This window comes from Mesoplodon densirostris, chromosome 8, assembly GCF_025265405.1.
Source record: "Mesoplodon densirostris isolate mMesDen1 chromosome 8, mMesDen1 primary haplotype, whole genome shotgun sequence".
Taxonomy (NCBI): domain Eukaryota; kingdom Metazoa; phylum Chordata; class Mammalia; order Artiodactyla; family Ziphiidae; genus Mesoplodon; species Mesoplodon densirostris.
In genome coordinates this window covers 431,064-455,577 of record NC_082668.1, presented here as the reverse complement: position 1 = coordinate 455,577, position 24,514 = coordinate 431,064, and the positions used below count along the sequence as shown (strand labels likewise).

Below are 24,514 nucleotides of genomic sequence, written 5' to 3'. Positions count from 1 at the left end.
ACCCGACAGATGGCAGGCCGGCCTGACGTGATGGAGCACAGGCGCACGTCTTCCCTCACCAAGGCCAACTTGTGCTGCCCTGTGCCACACCGGGCCCGCGCGCGTACACGCTTGCACGTGCTGCCACCATGCGCGCACCAGCAGCTGCTTCCCACGTTGCTCAGTCCCCCGCCCCTCGCCTGGCAGCAAGCACACGGTGCTGGACGCGGCCTCTCTCAGCCCCGGTTCCCTTTCTGTACGACGCAGGGTGGATCAGACGGCCGCTAGGGTCTTCCTTTCCCCATCCAGCCTCCTGGGGAAGAGCCCAAAGGCGAGGTTGCCATGCACAAGGGGGTCTGCCCCTCTCCCCCCATCGCCCACCTCCTGGCCCCCGGGTCCCCCACAGGACCCCTCTCCTCAGCTTCCTCCCGGGGGGTGGCCACCCCTGCAGGCCCATCACCTCTCTAAGCTCTGCCTGCTCTGTCTGCATGGGACCCAGGGGCGCTGACAGTGGGAAGTCTGGCAGATGGCGAGAGGGAAGGAAGGGGGCGGGAGGAGAGGAAGGTCCCGTTGCCACCGTGCTTCCGTCACTAGGATTGATCCTTGGTACGTTTCCAGCCTGGGAAAGTGATGTTACAGACACTGAGTCAGGGAAGCAGCAGATTTAAAGTCACTCAGAGAGACCAGGCATCTGCGTGGACGTTGGGTTAGAGGCTGCAGCAGAGGAGACGCCCCATTCCCAGCAACAACAGAAGATGACATTTCGGGGTATAAACGGAGTGAGAAATGCGAAACCCTATGTGAGGCAAACTCTGAAGGTACCTCAGAGACACCCTGGACTTGGAAGGACAGAAGAAATCCCGTGTTCCAGAGGAAAACGATCTCATAAAGAAGACAGTTCTCTATAAGTAGCTTTGTAAATTTAACGTAATCCTTATGAAAGTACCAGAATGTTTTTCCCCCTCTGGATCTAAACAAGCTAATTATAAAGTTCATATGGGGCTTCCCTGGTGGCGCAGTGGTTGAGAGTCCGCCTGCCGATGCAGGGGACACGGGTTCGTGCCCTGGTCCGGGAAGATACCACGTGCCGCTTAGCGGCTGGGCCCGTGAGCCATGGCCGCTGAGCCTGCGCGTCCGGAGCCTGTGCTCCGCAACGGGAGAGGCCACAACAGTGAGACGCCCGTGTACAGCAAAAAATAATAATAATAAATAAATAAAAATAAAGTTCCTATGAGGCGGGGTGGGGGGTGGGGGGAAGGGCAAAAACAGCCGGGAAAACCCTTCAAAGAAGAGAAATGAGGAGGGTCTAGGCCTCTGCCTCTGAGTCTGTTGTTGGACCACCAGGCCCCAGGCCAAATGCATGTAGGCAGGCAGGCGCAGGGTCACGGGACCCCCAGAGACAGACCCCCGTGCCTGGAGAACCCAAGTCCATGATGAGGTGGGAAGAGCTGGGCTTGTGAGCAAATGTGACAAACCAGTTAACACTCAGAAAGAGACCAAATCGAATCGTGTGTCACACTAGACACAAATTCCAAATGGATCCAAGAGCCAATCATGAAAAATGAAACAAGTTCTAGAAACAATGGGTGAATTTCTTTCTAACTGGGGAGTGAGCAGAATCTTCCTCAACATGATTTAAAATCCAGGAGCAAGAAAAGACAAACTACTTTCTGGGGAAAAAAACTGTAACATTTAACATTTTCAAAAGTATCTTCAAGGGCCTCCCTGGTGGCGCAGTGGTTGAGAGTCCGCCTGCCGATGCAGGGGATACGGGTTCGTGCCCCGGTCTGGGAGGATCCCATATGCCGCGGAGCGGCTGGGCCCGTGAGCCATGGCCGCTGGGCCTGCGCGTCCGGAGCCTGTGCTCCGCAACGGGAGAGGCCACAACAGTGAGAGGCCCGCGTACCGCAAAAAAAGAAAAAAAAAAAAAAAAGTATCTGCAACTTAAGACGGGGAGCAGGGCAGTGCTGTCAGTGGCAGCGGGTGGAGAGTGGGGGTGGCCTAACGGGTACGGGGTTCTCCTCGGGGTGACAAGTGTCCTGGAAGTAGAGTTGATGGTCGCACGACACTGAGAATGTACTAAATACCACTCAACTGGACACCCGTGGACACCGTGGAATAGTGACGTTCATGTTGTAACCGTGCATTTCACCTCCATGAAAGGTGGTCACTGAAAATCAGGAATACTAGGATTAATGTTTATAATTCAAAAGAACTTAAAAGCTTAGAAAGTCGAGAAGAAAAAGACAAGAGAAATGCAGGGACTTCCCTGGTGGTCCGGTGGTTAACACTCCACGCTTCATCCACTGCAGGGGATGTGGGTTCAATCCCTGGTTGGGGAACTAAGATCCCACATGCGGTGTGGCGCAACCAAAAAAAAGAAATGCGTGCAGGATCTCATTTCTCACCGATCAGGTTGGCCCAGATCCAGATCTGACAACAGACTCTTGCTGGTGGAGGCAAGTCCCCTCACACAACACTGCTGGGAAGCAAAATGGCACAGTCCCTTGGGGGAGGGGCAACACTTGGACAAATCATAGATGCATTTACCCTTGGATTGGCTACCTCTGGAAATCTACCCCAGAGCTACGCTGGCCAAAGTCCAAAATGCCATGTACATAAAGTTATTCGTTGTGACATTATTTGATCAGCAAAAGACTGGAAACAACCCAGATGCCCAGCATCAGGGTGTCTGCTGGATAAACCGTGTCAGGGCTGCCTGGTGGGGCACTCAGCAGCTGGGCTATACACCCACGTGGAGCAAAATTTATCTTGTTTTACACTTTAAAAAAATTAATTTATTTATTTATGTTTATTCATTTATTTTTGGCTGCATTGGGTCTTTGTTGCTGCGCGCGGGCTTTCTCTAGTTGCCGCGAGCAGGGGCTACTCTTCGTTGCGGTGCACGGGCTTCTCCCTGTGGTGGCTTCTCTTGTTGCGGAGCACAGGCTCTAGGCGCACGGGCTTCAGTAGCTGTGGCTCGCGGGCTCTAGAGCGCAGGCTCAGTAGCTGTGGCGCACGGGCTTAGTTGCTCTGCGGCATGTGGGATCTTCCCGGACCAGTGCTCGAACCCGTGTCCCCTGCATCGGCAGGCGGATTCTTAACCACTGCGCCACCAGGGAAGTCCCTTGTTTTACACTTTTGACAATAGGGTCACGTAGGATGTTCTGCATAAGCAAAGCTAACTTAAGAAAACAGTCAATTTTAAAAAATTAAACAAATGAGTTTCTCTATCAAGTTGGTGACATAAGCACCCAGAGGAATCAATTATCCCAACTATATTTTAACTTTACACCTTCAATGAGAAAGCTGTAAAAACAACAGCAAAAAAGGAAACTTCAATCAGTAGTCTTATTAATAACAATATTATTATTCTCAAATAGTCATACGTATCCGGTAGGAGAAAGCAAATAATGATAAACAGGATTTTCATCTTAAAAGAGGTAAAATCAAAGAATTTAAGTAAAAAATTTTATAATCTTAAAATTTGAATTGGAAACCTAAGTGTGGATGCACAATTTTTTTTCTTTCTTAAAGAATGCATGTATCCCATGCTAAAGTAGTTGAGAGTGAAGGGTTGTGATCTCTGCAATGAGATCTCAAATAGTAAAGTGGAAATAAGTGAGAAAATAATTTATAAAGGGATTTTCCATTTCTGCCTGGGGCCTCTCAGTCCCACCCCCACTGGAGAGAAGAGAGGTTCTGAGGCAGGAAGTGGGAACAGAGGCCATCAGGGGCTTGAGGGGCTCCATCCAGCCAACTATCACATCATGTGGGCCCCTCCGGTCTGTCAAAGAAAAAGACTGGACTTGCCTAGCTCACATCGAACATACAAAAAGTACTGGGTTCATAACAGAAGCAGGAGGGGTGGGGGTGGGGGGTTGTGGTGTGAGAAGGCTGGTCGGGCGGCCAGCACCGTTGTCCCTGGTACACTTGTTCTAAAACCCAATGATCAAAGGGGAAGAGAGAAGCGTTTCCGCTGGCCTTCTGGTGTGAACTTATTTCAGAGGAACCAAACTGAACCTAATTGGATGGATGGAGAATTCCGCCACTTAATGAAGAAGGACAGGGTTAGAAGACGGCCCTTCGGCAGCTCTGATGGGGGAGCTGGTTCAGGGGGGGGTCACCCACGGGTGGGCCGATTGATAGACGCTGAGAATAAAGAGGGCAGGCTGTACCGTCTGAGCCTAAGATAGCATCAGCCATGTGAGACAGGCAGATGGCACACAGGAAGACCCGGACAGCCCTGAGGAAGTGTGACCCAACCTCTAGACTACAGCAGACAGAGGGGTTAGAGGAACAATTCGGACACCGCGAGGAGCCCAGAGGAACCCAGGATCCAGACTGGGGACGCCTTCCAGCTTCCCAACCATCCGTGGCATGGGGGGCGGGGGGAGGAAGAAGAGGACCAGGTGACCATGTCAGTTATCTGCTTTTCATCTCTTGGCTCTCAGCCCCACCCTTCCTGCTCTGGTCTGGGTGCTGCCCTCCTAGCCCCCTTCCAGCTGTGAGCAGGCAGCAGCCTGGGATGCAGGAGGGAGAGAGTGGGGCTTCCTTGCTGCTCCCAGCTCCTCTCAGCATCATTCCAGCAGCAGAGACGGCTCTGGTCCCGTCCTCCAGGCTCCCTTGCAGCTAAGGTCTCAATGTCTGTTTTCCCTTGAATTCGTATGTTGAAATCCTAACCCCCAAAGGGATGGCAGGAGAAGGGGGGGGCCTTTGGGAGGTGACTAGGTCATAAAGGCTCCTCCCTCATGATTGGAACGAGTGCCTGCATAACACAGACTCCACAGAGCTAGCTCAGCCTTTCTGCATATGAGGTCACAGTGGAGACAGCCGTCCATGAGCAAGTAGCCCTCACCACCTCCTCAGCCAGCAACCTGATCTTGGGCTTCCAGCCTCTAGAACCGGGACAAGTAAATTTCGGTTGTTTACCAGCCACCCAGTGGATGGTTATTTTCGTTATAGCAGCCTGAACTAAGTCAGAAAGTTGTTACCAAGAAGCAACAAGTATCTAAAAACGTGGAAGTGTCTTTGGAAATTAGAGGTTGGAAGAGTTTTAAGATGAATGTTAGAAAAAGCCTCCACTGCTGTGAATGGACTGTTCAGGGCAATTCTGGTGACCCAGGAAGAAAAGAGGAGAGCTGTGGAGAAAGCCTCAGTGTTCTTAGAGAATACCTAAGTAATCCTGAACAGAATGTTGGTAGATATATGGGATGTGTTCATCTGAAACAATAAAACAGCCAGTTTTTACCAACAAAATGGGTTTATTAAGGAGCAGCAAAGATGTGTATTTCAGGACAGGTAACCGTGGCACAAGTCCACAGGCAAGTCCAGTAGGTCAAAGGAGAGGAAACTCTTTACAGAGGAGAAGGTAAGGTGGGAGGGGCTGTTATAAGCAAAAAAGTCCATTGGAGGAAAATGGGGGTATTAAGTGTGGTGGCTTTTCATTGGCTGAGCTGTGACAGTCTCTCATTGGCTGGGCTGTTGCCTGGCGGGGAGAAAATCTTCCTTCCTCCTGATGGTGGTAAAGGGCTTCTGGCCTAAGAGGCCAGGTGGTCTCCTCCTGTCGGGATCTGTGCTGACATCCAGTGGAGCTGGTGAGCGCTCCCCCTTGTGCCCTCCCCACTCCATTATTTTTTGTTTTTTGTTTTTTGTTTTTGGCCGTGCTGCGTGGCTTGTGGGATCTCAGTTCCTCGACCAGGGATTGAACCCAGGCCCTTGGCAGTGAGACCTCAGAGTCCTTACCCCTGGACCACCAGGGAATTCCCTCCCCACTCCAGTTCCCCGAGGTTTCCCTTTACTAACTTTCACTGGTGTAAAGGCCAGTCTGCTGAGATCTCAGATGGAAATGGAGGTCATTGGAAACTGGAGGAAAGGCAATATTTATTAAAAAGGGACAAAGAGCTTGGCTAAACTATGTGTCCTAGTTTTGTGGAAGGTAGAACTTGTGAGCAATAAAATTGGTTATTTGCCTGGAAATTTCCAAGCAAAGTGAAAGTGTTGAAGCATGAGGGGCCTTGTTTCTCTTGAATACTTAGAGTAAAATGCAAGAAGACTTAAGGACAGAATTGTTAACCAAAAAGAAAGCAGACCTTAAAAATGTGGAAAATCCTCAGCCTATTGATATTGGAAGTAGTAAGAAAGCTTGTTGAGACAGATCATGACGCTTGGTTAGTACTCATCAGTTACGAGCTAGTTACCCACATGATGGGAGACCAGGCAGCCACCTAAACAGAAGCCTAAAGTCCAGACAATGGAAAAATGTCTTCAAAGGCATTTCAGAGATTGTGGGGGTGACCCTTCCATCCCAGGCCCAGAGGATAAGGCTCTGCTCCCCACATTCCTGGGCCACAGCAGACGTGGCTGCCCCCCTGGAGGGCACAGCTGCAAACTTGGCTGGAATTGGTGTTTGGCTTCCACAAGGTACCATCTCTGCCAGCACGCAGAATGCAAGAGCCCTGGGGGCCTTGCTACCTTCCCTCAATTTTGAAGGATGGAGCCACCTGGAGCCTCAGGCTCATGACCCAGGCAGAGACCCACACGCTGCAAGGGGTGCAAAGCCCCCACTAGGGCGACCCCGGGTGGGCAGAACCTGGGGAGAGCCGCAGGCACACGACTCCAACCCCTGAGAACTGTGGTGAGCGCTGCACCCGGCAAAGCTGTGGCGGGGTTGGTGGGGGGGGCAGGACCACCCCAGGGGGGCCCGGAGGACAGACACTGAGACACAGAGGATCGTTCCTCTTAAGCCTTAAGGTTTTGGACTTGCTCAGGACCTGTCACGCCGCCTTCTTTCCTATTTCTCCCTTTTGGAAAGGGAGTGTCCATCCATTCCTCTCCCGTCGTTGACTTTCGGAGGCCAGTAACTTGTCTGGTTTCCCAGGTTTGCAGCTGGAGGGACGAACTGTGCCTGAGTCTCTGCTGACCTGATGCTCTCAGCGAGCCCAGCCCAGCCACCACGTCCACCCTGCACGCAGGGGGCCGGCCGCCTTGCTCACACTCCGGCCACGCTCCTCTGAGGGCTCAGCACCAGCCCTGGTCCCTCCTCTGCGCTCCCAGGTACGGACACCCACCCCCGCCGCGGTGCCTTTTGTCCCCACGGTGTGTGACAAGGGGGGGTGTGTGGCTGCAGACATTGACCCCTTCTCTTGAGCGTGGCCTCCTTTCACCCCTGTCTGTGTTCCTGGTGAGGCTCCTGATACTGTGCTGTGTTCAGGAAAAGAGAAAGGCTCTGTTTTGCTTTCACACACATGCTGAAGTGTTCGAGAGAAGTGACACTGTGTGTGGAATTCGCTTTAAGATGCTCCAGCCCCAAAAAGGGGGAAAGAGCAGATGGAACGACCGGTGTGGGGACATGCTGGCAGGAGCTGGAACTGGGTGAGGTCCAGGGGGTCGGTGTATGTCTGGAAACTTCCATTGTAAACAAACAAATGAAGGTAATATTATATTGCCGAGACTAAATCAAATTTACAGAGTGATGATAAATTCACTACCATCCTCTTGCCTTGGGAATGCCCTTCGTCCATGTGGAAATGGGGTCCTTACACTCTCAGCTCTTTAAAAATAAAGGAAAATTAACTGCAATCCTTTTTGTCCTACCTTTGTCTTCACCTTGTTGCTGACTACTGTAGATTTATAAATATTTTCAGATCTTGTCAAAACTGCAGGAAGGAAAGGAGAGAGAAAGAGTCACCCCTTTTTCATTTTTTAGGGAAACGACTCTGAAAACAAATAGTCACCAGCAGATGAAAGAAACGCAGTCTACGCAAGTGATAATATTCAAAATGCTTAGCCATAAAAATAAAGGCCTTTTATTTGGTTTTTCTGTGCCATTACAGGAACACGTGGCAACACCCTTGAACCCACGGTGACCTGTGGCCACACCCACACCTGCCGCAGTGTCTGCTGAGAAGCTGAAGTGTCACCACACAGGCCAGCCCCACCGGGACTCAGCTCTACCTGGGGTCACGGGGTCACCTTCTTGTAGGTGATGTGCAGATGCTGAGTCATGGGCTGCGTAGTGGTTGCCATGGAGACCGTCTGTTCAAGTTTGCCTTCGGAATTCAGCCTGAATTTTCGGGTAATCTGAGCAGAACAAAACAAATACAAAACGCCTTAATTTTACCTTCCAAAGATTCAACAACCGCTGAGGCGCCACCACAGGCCACACGCTCCCGCGGCAGCTGCAACATTTCACCTCAGTGGTCAGGGGCTTGTGAGCCAGGCAGTGTCCCCACCACTGGGTGACAGACACTCGGCCGGCAGCCGTGATGGGCGTCCTGACCCCTGGCCCGTGCCCTCTCCCTGCCGCTCAGCTGTTCCCACAAGACCGGAGGTGAGCATGAGCATCAGCCTCGCCGTCTGACTAGGGGCCGCCTGTCCAGCGCGTCCCTCTCTACACAGCTTGAAATGATGTCAAATGTGCTCTCAAAAAACTCGGGACCGGCACTTTTGGAACCCCGATTCATCAGGGCCAATTTCAGCAGCTGTTTCTAACAGGAACACAGACCTGCAGCAGCCGAGCCCCCGATGAGAAAATGGGTTTGCCTGGAATGTCTGTGAACAGAGGGTGAAAGCCCTAGGACTGTGGAAGCCGCCTCCAGGGGTGGCTACCTGGCGCCAGAACTGGCGGGGGTGGGGGCCCACAAGCGCCAGAACCGGTGCTGGCCAGGCTCCAGCGACCATCGGGCAGAGAAGAGAGGAAAGCCAGATTCCAGAGCCTGTTTAAAAGCAGCCAGGCTGCAAGGCCAAGGCCTCAGGGGGAAGGGCGTGCAGGGGAGAGACCCAGCTCAGAGCAGCCGTCCCCCCAAGGCCTGTGCTGACTCTCAGAGGCCACCCAGAGGCTGGGGAGCCGGGTGGGTGCGCCCCAACCCACGGGGCTGTGCTGCACGGGCCACCCTCTGGAACCGCTGCCCGGCGTCTAGAAGGAGGGGCCGCGGAAAACCGCCCAGCTGTTGGTCAGGACCCCCTCAGGGCCGCACCCCAGGAGTAAGAGTTCCCCAGAAACAGATTGGGGAGTCCAGTTCAAAGTAGTGCTATCTCTGTGGACAGGACCTGCCCTTCCTGGACAAACCACCAGAAGCGCAAGAACTGCCCTTTGGTGGGAGACAACATCAAACAAGGCCTCAAGTCACCCACGGTTTTCACGCGCAATGTCTAGAATTCAAGAAATTCAACAGAAAGGATGGAAACTAGAAGACAATGGAAGGACATCTTCAAAGCAATGAAAATAACTGTCCCCCTGGCATTCTGGCTGCAGTGAAAACACCCTTCAAAAGTGAAGGCAAAATAAAGACATTTTTAGACAAAAAATCCACAGAGAATTCACCACCAGCAGGACTCCCCCCTTCTTTACACAAAACACTAGAGGAAGTTCTTCAGGTTTTAAGGAAAATGGTGGAAGCAGAGACACAGGAACAAAGGAAGAGCAACAGGAGGGGTAAACGTAAGGAAAGCTGTGTGCAACCCAGATGCTGCTGTAAGTGAGGGTTAACTGGCATTTATACAGCCCTGTGGGGTCTAGTGTGTGTGCGTAGTTACAACACGTGACAGCAGAAGCAGAGGCGGGAGGAGGACACAGAGTCAGTGTCCTACGTCCCTGCTACTCGGTGGGCTCCAGGCACCAGCCCCACCGGGGCAGCTGCTGGAAATGCAGAGTCTCAGGCTCCGCCCCAGACCCGGTGCCTCACAACTGCCACCCTGAGCCCCAGGGACCACCCCGCGTGGTGGTCTGAGCGGCCCTGTCCTAGGTCCTTGCCACCGTCCACAGGTGTCAAAGGTCAACACGCTGTCCTCACCACGGTAACCGCTGAGGACGGGAGAGGGCTGCAGAGGGCAGGATGGGAGAGCACAGCCCCAGATGAGGCGGACAAACAGAAAGCAGACGGGTGGCGGGCCAACATTCTCACACTGGACTTGCTTCTTCAACTCCACAGCCTTTGTTCTGGAATTTAATTGAAAAACAACAGTCAAGGCTCTTACCCTTGAAACCACTCTGCAGAGGAAGCAGAAGTGCAGTGGAGAGAAACGAAGCACGTGTTCCCCACGCCACGGGCCACGCGCTCAGCTTCTGCAGGACAGCGGCCGCCTGTCCTCAGAGCCCGCAGCCCGTGGGGCGCCTGTTCCCCAGACGCCCCACCGCCGACGCGGGACACTGGCTCTCGCCCTCACGCCAGACGCCCAGCGCCACATGTGCAGGGGGAGCGCAGGCGGGGGCAAAGGAAATGCCTCCCTGGGGACCTGAAGGTGGGCCCCCCGCCCCCCGTGAGCCTTTCCATGTTAAAGGGAAGACACTGCGTATCTCTCACACGGAGCCCGCCTGACGGGCCGAGGCTGCGGTCACACCCGAAAACCAGCATCTGAGGACAACCTGGCTTCTCGTGTGGCCCTGCATCCCCCGTCCCATCTCCGCGCTGCTGCAGGGGCTGCTGGCCACGCCACGAGGACACAGCCCATTTCAACGTGCGCTGACCCGAGGGCGGCCTCTCCCTCGGCCTTCGGCTCTGCTGCTTTGTGCTGAAGTCTGTGAACATCCGGTAACAGCCACCGAGCAGCAAGACGCAGGGCAGCAAAAGGAGGGAGATGGTCACGGGGGAGACACCATGGCGGAGACGCTGGTGCCCCACGACCTCCCCAGGTCCCAGGGAGAGGGTGTGTGAGGGCTGCCCGGCCACCGGAACACACACTCGGGGCTGTGTTCACCGTGGTGCCCTCAGCGACGACACTGCTACTGCAGCGTGTCCCCGTGCCCGGGAATCACCTGTTAGGCTCCTCTGGGCTTGGCGGCCTCTTGGATGAAATTTCTTGTGCTATTTTTCTCTTCAAATGAAAGTTATTTGGCAGAATTTAAAGTTGAGGCAGGTCGTAGATGACATCGCTCAGGCTCAGAACCAGACCTCCTGCGGCGCCCACGGCCTCTGCTGACGGTGATCCTGAGGTCGTGCCAAGTCCACTCTCAGGATGAGAACCCACCTGAGCTGCAGACTGACCCTCGTTTAAACAAGTTTAAACGAGGTGGGGCTGGAAGCAACCGTTTGCCTTTAAACCCTCAAAGTGGAGCCTGTTGGGGCCACTGGGTAAAGCAGAAGCTGCCCCGCACAGCTGGGGCCCAACTCCAATGGCAAAGGCAGGTCAGGAGGCCAAGGAGCCTCTGAACACAGGGACAGAGGCCATCTTGACAACGACACGAGTTCTTACTTTAGCCAAGTGTGCTCACTTTTCCTCGACAGCACAGACCAAAGAGAAATATTACTGTAGAGAGAAGCTTGATGTGAGAACTTCTTGATGTTTTAATGATTTCTCAAACTGTTTTTTTTTTTCTTGTTCCTGTTATGTCTTGTCCAGTAGGGAAAAGGTGGAGAAGGAAAGGCCAGGAGAGAGTTAGATGGATTTGACTTTGTTTTAGGTCCTAAAATAAAAAAACCAAGAAGCCACCCCATACAACACTTGAGGCATCAAGGAGCGGGCTGAGTCACGAAGAAAGGGGCTGAGTTTGATACACAAGGACATCAGGACACTGTTGGAGAACTACAGACAGTGCAGGCCTCACGTTTCTCTCACTGACTTGCAAGAGAGAGGGTATGTACGTACGTGTACAGCTGACTCACTTCACTGTACAGCAGAAACTAACACAACATGGTAAAGCAACTCTCCTCCAATTTAAAAAAAAAGAATTAGAACGGATGCAGGCTGCTTGCTGCCAATACTGGATCCTTTCCCCTCCTTTGCTCCCTGCTTTATTGAGATATAACTGACATGTAACACTGTATAGGTTTACATTGAAACATGATGATTTGATACATGTGTATATGGCGAAATGTGTACCACGATAAGGTCAGTTAATACATCCATCACCTCACAGTTACGTCTTTTTCCTCTTAGCAAATTTCACTAATACAACAGAGCACTGTCAACTCTAGTGCCACGCTGTCCATCTTACACCTGGACGTTCATACCCACTGAACAACATCTGCCCATTTCCCCCAACTGAGCCCCCGTAACCAGCATTCTACTCTGTTTCTGTGAGTTTTCTTTCTTTTTTTTAAATTTCACATATATTGGGTTGGCCAAAAAGTGCCTTCAGTGTTTAAGTAAAAATAAAAGACATATTTTTCATTTTTACCAAGAACTTTATCGAACGACGTTTTCACCCTTTTGTTCCACTACCTTCTGCCATTTTTTGGGCACCTTCATAATTTCATCTTCCCAAAACTTTTTACCTTTTTGAGCAAAGAACTGTTCCAGGTGCCTTTTACAGTCTTCAAGGGAATTGAAATTTTTTCCATTAAGAGAATTTTGTGAAGACCTAAATAAATGGAAATCCGAAGGTACAATGTCTGGTGAATACGATGGATGAATCAGAACTTCCCAGCCAAGCTGTAACAGTTTTTGCCTGGTCATCAAAGAAACATGCCATCTTGCATCATCCTGATGGAAGATGATGCGTTTTCTGTTGACTAATTCTGGACACTTTTTGTTGAGTGCCGCTTTCAGTTGGTCTAATTGGGAGTAGTACTTGTTGGAATTAATCGTTTGGTTTTCCAGAAGGAGCTCATAATAGAGGACTCACTTCTAATCCCACCATATACACAACATCACCTTCTTTGGATGAAGACCGGCCTTTGGTGTGGTTGGTGGTGGTTCATTTCGCTTGCCCCATGATCTCTTCCATTCCACATTATTGTACAGTATCCACTTTTCATCACCTGTCACAATTTGTTTTAAAAATGGAACACTTTTATTACATTTAAGTAGAGAATCGCACGTGGAAACACGGTCAAGAAGGTTTTTTTTTGCTTAACTTGTGTGGAACCCAAACATCAAAGTGATTAACATAACCAAGCTGGTGCAAATGATTTTCAACTCTTGATTTGGATATTTTGAGTATGTCGGCTATCTCCCACATGGTATAACGTTGATTGTTCTCAATTGATGTCTCAATTTGATGGCTATCAACTTCAACTGGTCTACCTGACCGTGGAGCATCGGCCAGAGAGAAATCTCCAGCATGAAACTTTGCAAACCACTTTTGACACGTTTGATCAGTCACAGTACCTTCTCCATATATGGCACAAATCCTTGTCTTGCATTTTGGTTGCATTTTTACCTTTCTTGAAATAATAAAGCATAACATGCTCAAAATGTTGCTTTTTTCTTCCATCTTCGATATTAAAATTCACCAATTTTGATAAGTATTTACTTACTTATTTATTTATTTGGCTGTTTTGGGTCTTTGTTGCTGCACTCGGGCTTTCCTCTAGTTGCAGCGAGCAGGGGCTACTCTTCGTTGCGGTGCACGGTCTTCTCATTGCGGTGGCTTTTCTTGTTGCAGAGCACGGGCTCTAGGCACGCAGATTTCAGTAGCTGTGGCACGCAGGCTCAGTAGTTGTGGCTCACGGGCTCTAGAGGTCAAGCTCAGTAGTTGTGGTGCACAGGCTTAGTTGCTCCACAGCATGTGGATCTTCCCAGGCCAGGGCTCGAACCCACGTCCCCTGCATTGGCAGGCGGATTCTTAACCACTGCGCCACCAGGGAAGTCCCAATAAGTCTTTTTATAAATGCACGCTGGTATGACAGCTGTCACACACAATCTAACAAAATTGTTTTGAATGAAGTTAAAGACAACTAAGTGCTAGTAGAGCCCTCTTAAGGAAAAAAATGAACGAAACCTTTGGCCAATCCAATACAAAACACTCCAGAAAGAAATTAAAGAAGACATAAATAAATGGAAACATATCCCATGTTCGTGGATTGGAAGACTTAAAATCATTAAGAAACAAATACTACCCAAAGAGACCTACAGAATTAACAAAATTCAAATCAAAATGCCAATGATGCGTTTTGTAGAAATAGAAAAATCCATCCTAAAATTCATATGGAATCTCAAGGGACTCTCAACGGATTTCAAAACTTATTACAGAATGACAGTGACCAAAACAGTGTGACACTGGCATAAAAACAGACATATAGACCAATGGAACAGTTCTGAGAGCCCAGAAATAAATCCTTGCATATGTTATCAAATAATTTTCAACCAGGTTGCCAAGACCATTCAATGAGGAAAGGACAGCCTTTTCAATAAATGGTGCTGGGAAAACTGGATATCGCCTCGCAAAAGAATGAAACTGTACCCTTACCTAACATTAGTACAAAAAACGAATGAACAAAAAAACCCCTCAAAATGAATCACAGCCTTGAAGGTAAGAGCTAAAACTACAAAAACTCTTAGAAGAAAACATAGGGCAAGTGTAATGACATTGGATTTGGCAATGACTTCCTGGATACCAATTTATAGCCAATGAAGAAAAAGCAGACAAACTGTAATTCATGAAAATTAAAAACTTTTGTGCATCAAAAGATACTATTTACAGAGAAAAAATACAACCCACAGAATAAGAGAAATATTTGCCAATCATATATCTGATAAAAGATTCATAGACAGAATAACAGAGAACTTCTAAAATTCAACAACAGCAAAAACAAACAACCCAATTCAAAAATGGGCAAAGGATTTGAATAGACATTTTTACAAAAATGATATACAAATGGCCAAGAAGCACATGAAAAGTGCTCAATATCGCTCTCGTTTAGGGAAATGCAAATCAAAACTACAATGAGATACCACCTCACACCCATTAGGATGAGTGATATCAAAAAACCAGAAAACAGCAAATGATGAGAATGCAGAGAAATTGGAACCCCTGTGCACTGTTGATGGGAATGTAAAATGGTTCAGGTAAAGTGGGAAGCTATGGCAGGTCCTCAAAAAATTAAAAATAAAATTAACCACGTGATCTAGCAATTCCTCTTCTGGATATACACCCCAAAGAACTGAAAGCAGGTCTTGAAGAGATATCTGTACACCCGTGTTCACAGCAGCAGCATTCACAATAGCTAAAAGGTGGAAGCAACTCAGGTATCCATTGATGGATGAATGGAAAAGCAAATGTGGTCCATCCATACACTGGAATATTACTGAGCCTTAAAAAGGAGGGAAATTCTGACACAGGCTACAACATGGATGAGCCTTGAGGACATTGTGCTCAGTGAAGTAAGCCAGATGCAAAAAGAAAAATAACTGTATGATTCCACTGATATGAGGTACCTAAGTAGTCAAAATCAGAGAGATGGAAAGTAGAGAAGTGGCTGCCAGGGGGTCAGGGGAGGAGAGGACAGGGAGCTACTGTTTAGTGGGCCCGAGTTTCAGTTTTGCAAGGTGAATGTGTTCTGGAGATGATTAACACTGTGAATATATTTAAGCATACCCTTAAAAATGGTTAAGATAATTAAGTTTTATGTATCTATTTTTCCACAATAAAAAATACTGAAGAAGAAAAAAAAGTTGGGGGTGAAATAAACTCAAAAGAAATATTGCCAGACCTATACTACAAGAAATGCCACTAACGCAGGTTCAGAATGAAGGGAAATGGTACCACAGGAAACTCCATAGAAGGAGAAAAGAGCAACACAAAGAGAAACTTAAGCGGGTAACTATAAGAGATTACTCCCCTGCCCCCCCACTGTAATTTCTTCGAAAGTCAACCGATTATTTAAAGCAAAAATCCTAGTGTGAAGGTTTATAATATTTGTGGATACTTTTTATATGTAAAAGGTATGATGACACCAGCACAAAAGGAGGATAAATGCAATTCTACACAGCTGTAAGATTAACACACATGTGAAATGGGAAATGTAACAGTATATCACTGATTATAAACAGACTTTGATAAATTTAGCATGCATATTGTTAGCCTTAAACCAACTATTTTAAAAAAAGGATACAGTTAAGCTAATAGAAGAAATAAAACAGAATGCTAAAAATACTTAATTAACCCAAGAAAACATACTCAAGGAACAAAAGAGGAACAAAGCCAAGAAAGAAGTAAAGCAGCAAATCAAGATGGTGGATGTACAACCACCCATACAAATACTTATGTTAGACATAAATGAACTAAATACTCCAATTAAAATACGGAGTTTTCTGACTAGAGAAAAAAAGCAAGACTCTATAGGAAATGTACTGTAAGTATAAAGACACAATTTGAATGTGAAAAGGGTAGGAAAAAAGATATACTGTATAAATGATAAGCATAAGAAAGCAGGTGCGGTTACATTAGTATCAGACAAAGCAGACTTCCAGGCATAGTATTACAAGCTATAAAGGACATTTCATAAATATAATACGTATATCATCTGTATGCATCTAAATTACACAGCTTCAAAGTTACGAAGCAAAGATGGAACGAACCAAAGAAAGAAACTGAAATATCTTCAGTCATACTGGAGATTTTAATACCTCTCAGTAATTAGATACAACCAAGAACCCCCAACCCCCAAATCCGCTAGTATATAGAAAATCTGATGACATTATCAATCAGCTTGACCTAACTGGTATTTTCAGTCCACTACAGCCAACAACTGTCAAATACTTATTCATTCTGAGTGCATATGAAATATTCACCAAGTTAGATCATATACCGGGCACAAAATAACTTTCAAACAGACTACGTTCTCTGGGTTTTATAGAACTGAATTAGAAATCATAGCAAGAAAATCCTCCAATAGTTGGAAAATAAGTAACATTCTTCTAAATAATCCTGTTCAAGGAAACAAAATCATCGGACAAATAAAATAAATATTTTGAGCGAGGATAAAAATAATAAAAATGGGTTAAGGACTTCCCTGGTGGTCCAGTGATTAAGAATCCGCCTGCCAATGCAGGGGACACGGGTTTGATCCCTGGTCCGGGAAGATCCCACATGCCGCAGAGCAACTAAGCCCGTGCGCCACAACTACTGAGCCTGCGCTCTGGAGTCTGAGAGCCACAACTACTGAGCCCTCGTGCCACAACTACTGAAGCCCATGCGCCTAGAGCCCGTGCTCCACAACAAGAGAAGCCACCATGATAAGAAGCCTGCGCACCGCAACAAAGAGTAGCCCCTGCTCGCCACAACTAGAGAAAGCCTGCGCGCAGCAATGAAGACCCAACACAGCCATAAATAAATAAATAAATAAACAAACAAATAAATAAATTTATTTTTAAAAAGGATTAAATATCAATGATCCAAATTTTTCCTTTAAGAAGCCCCCTCCCACAAACCAAACAAACAGACAAAAAAAAAAACAAAACAAAGAGGAAGAAATTAAACCTGGAATGATTAGAATAAAATAAATAATATGACACCAAAATTTTCCAATTTACATACTTTAGTAATACATAAATCTGGTAATATAAAAAATGACAGATCATCACAATCAAAAGGGGTTTATCTGAAGAATGCATGGTTGGCTCAACATCAGAAAACCTATTACTGTAATTCATCATAAGCATCTGTCAGAATTTAATACCCATTTATGATCTTTTAAAACTAGCCACACAACCATATATAATAAACAACAAGGATTTACTGTATAGTACAGGGACCTATATTCAATATATTAGAATAAACTATAACTGAAAAGAATAAAAAAAAGAATATACACATATATATGCATAACCGAATCACTTTGCCATACACCAGAAACTAACACAATATTGTAAATCAATTATACTTCAATAATAAAACTAGCAAGCTAAAAATATAAGGAAATATAATTTTGGAAGAATATCCATAAAAAACCTACAGCTAACATCACACCCAGTGGTGAAAGACTGAACACCTGCTCCTAAGACAGAGAGCAAGGTACCAACGTCTATTCCCACTACTTGTACTGAATTCTATACTGGTGGTCCTATGCAGTGCAATTAATGCAGGAAAAGAAATAAAAGGCATCAGAATGGAAAAGGTACTGTCTGTAATAGCAAATGATATGACTGCCTATGCAGAAAATCCTACGGAATCTGTTAAAAAACTACTAAAATAAATAAGTGAATTTAAGAAGGTTATATGGGGCCTCCCTGGTGGCGCAGTGGTTGAGAGTCCGCCTGCCGATGCAGGGGATACGGGTTCGTGCCCCGGTCTGGGAGGATCCCGTGTGCCGCGGAGCGGCTGGGCCCGTGAGCCATGGCCGCTGGGCCTGTGCTCCGCAGCGGGAGAGGCCACAGCAGTGAGAGGCCCGCATACCGCAAAAAAAAAAAAAAAAAAAAAAAAAAAGAAGGTTATATGATATAAGATCAATCTACAAATATCAATTTTATTTCCATATACTACAAACAAATAATTGGAAAATTTTTTAAATCACTAATAATAGCATCTAAAACCATGAAATTAGGTAAAATTTAACAAAATATGTGTATGGCTTGTACACTGAAAACTGAAAAACAATTTAGGGTGGAAAAAACCTAAATAAATGTAGACATTTACCTGATACTGATCACAAGACTAAGTTCGCTGAAGATGCCAGTTCCCCACGTTCATCTAGAAACTCAAGCAATCCCAGTAAAATTTTTTCTAGAAATTCACAAGCTGATTCTGAAATTCATATGGAAATGAGAAAGATCCTGGATAGCCAATTTTGGAAAAAGAAAAAGAAAAAAATGGGTAACTTATATTACCCGATTTCAAGGATTAATACAAAGCTATCATAATCAAGACAGTGTGGTACTGCTGTAAAGACAGATTAGAGATCAATGGGGTAGAACAGAGTCCAGGAAAAGATCCACATAAATATAATGAGTTGATTTTCAATAAAGCCACCTACATCCTTCAACAAATTAAGGATAATTTTCTTTTTAAAAAATGGTGCTGGGCGACTTCACTGGTGGCACAGTGGATAAGAATCCGCCTGCCAGTGCAGGGGACACGGATTCGGTCCCTGGTCTGGGAAGATCACGTGCCGTGAAGCAACTAAGCCCGTGTGCCACAACTACTGAGCCTGAGCTCTAGAGCCCGCGAGCCACAGCTACTGAGCCCACATGCCGCAACGACTAAAGCCCGTGCACCTAGAGCCCGTGCTCCACAACAAGAGAAGCCACCACAAGGAGAAGTCTGCATACCGCAACAAAGAGTAGCCCCCGCTCGCCACAACTAGAGAAAGCCCACGAGCAACAACGAAGACCCAATGCAGCCAAAAATAAATAAAATTGTAAAAAAAAAAGAAAGAAAGAAAATAGTGCTGGAACAACTGGATATCTATCTAGGAAAAAATGAAAGCATCTTGACCCCTACTTCACACCATACAAAAATATAAATTCCCAAATAATAAACCTTAAAGTAAAAGGAGACACTGTAAAAATTCTTGAAGAAAATGCAGGTGAAAGTGCGTGTTAGGCAAAAAATGTTAAGACAGGGCACAAAAAGCACTAACTGTAAGAGAAAAATCTGATAACAGAACTTCATCAAAAGTAAAACATTTTGTAAAGAAATGAAATGGTAAGTTTTAAGTTGAGAGCACAGTTTTATCAACACGTCTACCTGATAACGGACTTGTGTCCAGAATATGTAACAAACTTACAGCTCAAAGATAAGGCAAACAAGCTGCTGGAGAAAAAGGACAAAGGATTTGAACGCTCATGTCATGAAACAAAGAACACAACGGCAAATAAGCACGTCGCAAGGATGAGCCACATCATTAGTCACTGGGAAAATGTAATTAACACCACACTGCAATGCCACTTGGTAGCCACCAGGATAGCCTAAGTTCAAGGCCCAGCCCGGGAAAGGGTGTGGGGCAGCCGGCCCTCTGTGCACTGCTGCAGGGCAGGGGTACAGAGCGGCAACAAGAACCATAAAGCACTTAAGACTTCACCATGGAGTGTCCAAGGCCTCTATGGTTGACACCATAAAGAAACCAACTTTGGTATCTACTGAAATACACCATCAAGATCCAAAATCCCTGCAGCGCACCTCCATGCTGCTGTGCACGGCTACCTGCGGAGTCTCTGGCGCCCATCACGTGAAAACAAAAAGGAAAAGAGGCTAACGGTCTACACGTAAAAAAGGAAAGCTGTAAGAGTACAAGAAAATGGAAGAATACTTTTATCCTTTTGGAGTAGAAGACACCTTCCTGAGCAAGAGCCCAAATTCAGATGGCATTTAGGAAAAGACCCCGAGAGGCAACTAGAGGAAGATGTACAGTCTGCGGGTAGAAGACATCATGAGTCAGGCTAACCTAAGCCACCGGATAGGGGTGTTGTCACAAATACAGCAGACAACAGATTAATATCCACAGAACATAAAAGATCTCCCAGAAATCAACAAGAAAATGACACCTCGCAGAAAAACAGGCAATGACTTTGAACATCAAGTACTGGAACAAGAAATACAACCAACCAGTGAGCACAAAGAATGCCCCCTCACTCATAAGTTAAATTTAAAACACCAATGAGATAACACCTTTTATTTATCAGATTAAAAAAATCAGAAATCCTGAAAACACAACGCACTGGTCAAGCAGTAGGGAACAAGGTCTCCCGGCCCGTGCAATGCTGGTGGGGACACAACTGTTCAACAAACCCGAGGACAGCCAACCGCGCACGAGCAGGGATAGATAATCACATCACGGCCTGTGTGAGCGCGAGAAAGAACCGGGTGACCGGAGACAGCCAGGCCTCCAGGATGGGGTGCAAAGGCAGGGGTGCCGTGCGGTCCCACCCAGGCTCACCTGCTCCACGTGGGGCTCCTTGGCGAAGGAGGTCCTGGCAATGGAGTGGGACGCGATGCACAGCTCCTGCCCGTTCACCTCGCCCTCCTCCACCTCCACGATGCCTGCAAGGGACACTGTCAGCCCATGCAGCCCGCCCGGGGCTCCCGGCTGCCCTGCGCTGACCACCCTCCTCTGCAATCAAGGGCTCAACCAATCTGAACGTCGCGGCCATCGAGGCAATAACTGCCCAGTCACCTGCGATGACCCCCCAGGTATCAAGAGGGAAAAGACACAACTCCTCCTGCAGCCGGGGCAGGTGATCTATGGGGGTCACCCTGACCCTGGCCCTCCCACTCCCCCAGCAATCTGACAGGAGGGACACGAGGCCAGGGGAACGGACGCCCCTCTGGCTGTCCACCGATTTCCAGGCTGCCAACACCCTGGGCAGCTCAGCTGGCCCTGATTGTCCACCTGCTTCCAGGAAGTGAGCGCTCACTTGAGCCAGTGAGCAAGGTTAAGGGTCACGTAGGTGGGTGCTGAGTAATTTCGAATTCATGAACCTGGTTTACTATTTTAGGATGAATTCCCCCTGGGGGCAAAGCAAACTTCCAGACATAACTTTTGCTCCCTGGTCTAGGTACCCCCAGAGCCCCACCTGCACGGGAAGCTGAGCTACAGCACACGTGTGAGCACAGAGGGCCGGAGATGAAGCCGGCCTGTTCCCACAGAGCCACGCCTGCAGCCTCCCGCCTGCCGGCCCCCGACTCTCCAGCTCCCCCTGAGCCGTCCAAAGGCCCGACACTGTCCACCCTGAAATGCACCCACGGGGCCACGTCTGCGGTCACAAAGAAATCGGGGGGCAGATGCCACCCCACCTGCTTGCAACACGCAGGGCGCGTGGGTGGAAGGCAGGCCGGCAAGGGGAGTACCTGTGTTCTGGGCGCTGACGAAGGCCACCTTGTTGGTGTCGGGCTCCAGGCGGATGAAGCCACACTCCCTGTGCATGGGCTTGTGGGTGTCCGGGTGGAAGGCGTTGAACCTGGACGGGTAATGCGACAGGTGAAGCCCAGGTACCCAGTGCCCACCAGAGCACATGCCAGACTTTGTGGCCCGCCCCCTCCTCACTTGGCAAGCGTCCCACCCACTGAACGTGAAGCACTACGTGGAAACAGTCACGTGTGAAGGACGCCGTGCGGAGACACGGGAGACGACAGGTGTGGGCACCCCCGCTCCCCCGTCTCTCCTCCCTACCCATCCTCCCACCAAGGCCTTTTCAGCCCCAGCACCGCACACACTTCTCAGCCTAAGCCCTCCATCAACACAGTAAAGTCCCACCCAGTGCCAGGCCTTCCCTCTTCTGAGCTATTATCTTGCTTAGGAGTCCAGTTAATTCACAGGGTAGGAGAACAGAACAGGCGATGAGTCAGCGCCTTACCCGCCACCACTGCAAATTCACGGTGGTGAGTAAGAGCTGCACCTTGACCTGAGAGCACCGACTCACAACTTCAACACCAACGCTTACAGTCTCACCAGCACGACGTGTGGGAATCTACTGCTACCACGGATGAACTTCTGACAGGCTGGTGGTGTGGCTACGGCTTACATGCCCTCTTGCGACCACAACCCCTCGCTGAGAAATACATCTACTACATACGCATAGACCACGACATTGACCAAAATACGTATTTTCTACTCTATTTCATTTTTCTTTAATGTTAGTCGCAAAACTGAGTGACCAGCATTAAAAGAAAATTAATTAATGCTAGTCATAAATGTCTCTAATGGGTTACAGCTCATAGTTTAAAAAGACTGCTTTATATTAGGGGTTATTCTGCATTATCCAGAATTTCCACCTTTTGTTTATGCGCAGGATATTCTTTCCCTTCACCCATTCAGTCAAGAATAATGCAAAAAGGTATGAGACAATATATCCTCCGCCACCTCCCTACCAACCCATGCCCCGGGGTGCTCCCCACCTAGCCGCCCTGCACTGCGACCTGCTTCCTCAGGAGCAGCAGGGAAGTGCTTTGCTGCACGCTAAGAATCTGAGAACCACGAGACACCAGCTTCTGTGAGCCCTCAGCTGGCTCGGGGGTAGGACTAAATGAAAGCCGGGCCCCCTATTTTCAGTAATCTTGGGGTGACTGATTTCCACACAGGAATACCGTAGGAGATGAAGGATTTAATTGAGCACACACACTTATCTCCACGTTTGGATTACCGAGCCTGAGATCCTGTGGTCACCTTCACATTGTCTACAACACAAGAAGGTACCATCTCCACCCAGTGTGTGTCTCAGGTGCCAGTGCAGGGCAGGAAGAGGGCACCGTTCTGCAGCAGACCACCAGGTGCCCTCTGTGCCTTCCCACCTGGCGTTCACCCGTCTCATCTCAGAGAGCAGAGCGGCGGGCGGACTCACGAGAAGTTCAGCATGGGCTGGCCCACGTGCGAGATGTGCACCTCCTCCAGGTACTGGAAGGGCTGCAGGGTCGGGAAGGTCCCAGCTCCCGGCGGGTCTGACAGCCAGGTGCCCAGCATCCAGGACAGCGGCTCCACCACAGGGTTCATTTTGGGGGGCTCTGAGGACAGAAGGAAGAGAGCGTCAGCGGCTGCTGCCAGCGGTCCCTGGGGAGCTTTATGCGGATACTCACACTCCGTATTGGGGCAAGCCCCAGTCATTACAGCTCACCCTGTGGGGCCCTGAACATGCCACCAGCCACCTGTCAAGAGGGGGAGAAAAAGGCCAAGCAATTAGCAAACGTCATCTTGCCAGATGCAGCTTTGGAGACCGGCAGCACCTCAACACAGAGAAGAGAAGGAGAGGGCCTGGAGGGCAAGGAGAGGCCAGAGGCCCCGGGGCCTCCGAGGAGGGCTGGGAAAGTGGTAACGCCAGGCCCCACGCCGGGTGAGCATGCCCTGGCATGGTAGCCTGGCGATGGAGGGGAAGGACAGAAGGAAGCTCGCAGGGAGTGGAGCGGAGGGCTTCGGGGCCAGTGAGACGTGAGGGGCGCACCCTGCGGGTGAGACGCGACTGTGGACTCAGCTTCCCGGGAGAAGCCGAGGGTCTACACCAGCAGCTCCCGTGGGCCTCCTTTAGACCATTACCCAGAGGGAAAGGACCCACCGTCACCGAAGAGGGACGACAGCAAGGCCTTGAATGGGGAGGAGCCAGGTGGAAAGGCCCCAGCGACAGGACTGTGGCCGCGCCCACTGCCAGGGGCTCCCAGGCAGCTAGCCCAGCCCCACGCCCCACTCCTACCCACCAGCAGTCAGGGGATGGAGCCCGGCTAAGGACCACGTGCTGCTGAGCGGTTTTTCAGAGACGGGCTCACGCGATCCTCACGCCCGCCGGGTACGGTGGACTCACCCTGAGACCATGGGAAGGTGGGGTTGGAGCCCGCACCTGGCCCACCGGGGGCACAGGGACAGGTGGTCTGGGTCCCAGATGCAGCCAAAATGCTCCTCCCGGTACGCCTGCTTCCCACACCTTGTCACGCCTCAAACACAAGTGCTTTCAGGCAAACAGTGCAAGTGATACTAAGCAAAAGCAGAAGAGGAGAGAGGCCGGCATCAGCGGAGCTGCATGGGAGGCTACACTACTTTTCTTTCTTGGCCGCACCATGCGGCTTGCGGGACCTTAGTTTCCCTACCAGGAGTAGAACCCGGGGCCCTGGCAGTGGAAGCGCGGAGTCCTAACCACTGGACCGTCAGGGAATTCTCAAGGCCACACTACTGATTTCTGGGTTCTATCAACAAGCTCCAAAATGCCAGAGCAAAGGAACCCACTCCCCAGTCACACACACCAAGGGGACGGGAGTTCCGGAAGCATCTTGGTCTCTAAAATCACACAACCTTCGACTAGACTGAAAGCAGTCTGGGAGAATGACACCCAGGGGAAAAGGTACTCGAAGGGCTCTGGTGGTGGAGAAGCGACAGACACTATCTAAGAAGCACTGGGGGGGCTTCCCTGGTGGCACAGTGGTTGAGAATCTGCCTGCCAATGCAGGGGACACGGG

At 48.9% G+C, this 24,514-nt stretch overlaps 1 protein-coding gene across 1 annotated transcript in view; it reads right to left on the bottom strand.

The window, feature by feature from the left end:
* Positions 1 to 7,779: 7,779 nt before the first annotated feature.
* THAP4 (THAP domain containing 4) overlaps positions 7,780 to 24,514 on the bottom strand; it is a 42,327-nt gene continuing 25,592 nt past the window's right edge. Inside the window, exons 3-6 of the mRNA XM_060107222.1 lie at positions 22,918 to 23,077; positions 21,428 to 21,537; positions 20,517 to 20,620; positions 7,780 to 8,061 (exon numbers count right to left, since the gene is read on the bottom strand). Coding sequence (XP_059963205.1) covers positions 7,942 to 8,061; positions 20,517 to 20,620; positions 21,428 to 21,537; positions 22,918 to 23,077 — 494 coding nt within the window. The 3' untranslated portion in view covers positions 7,780 to 7,941. The remainder of the gene's footprint in view (positions 8,062 to 20,516; positions 20,621 to 21,427; positions 21,538 to 22,917; positions 23,078 to 24,514) is intronic.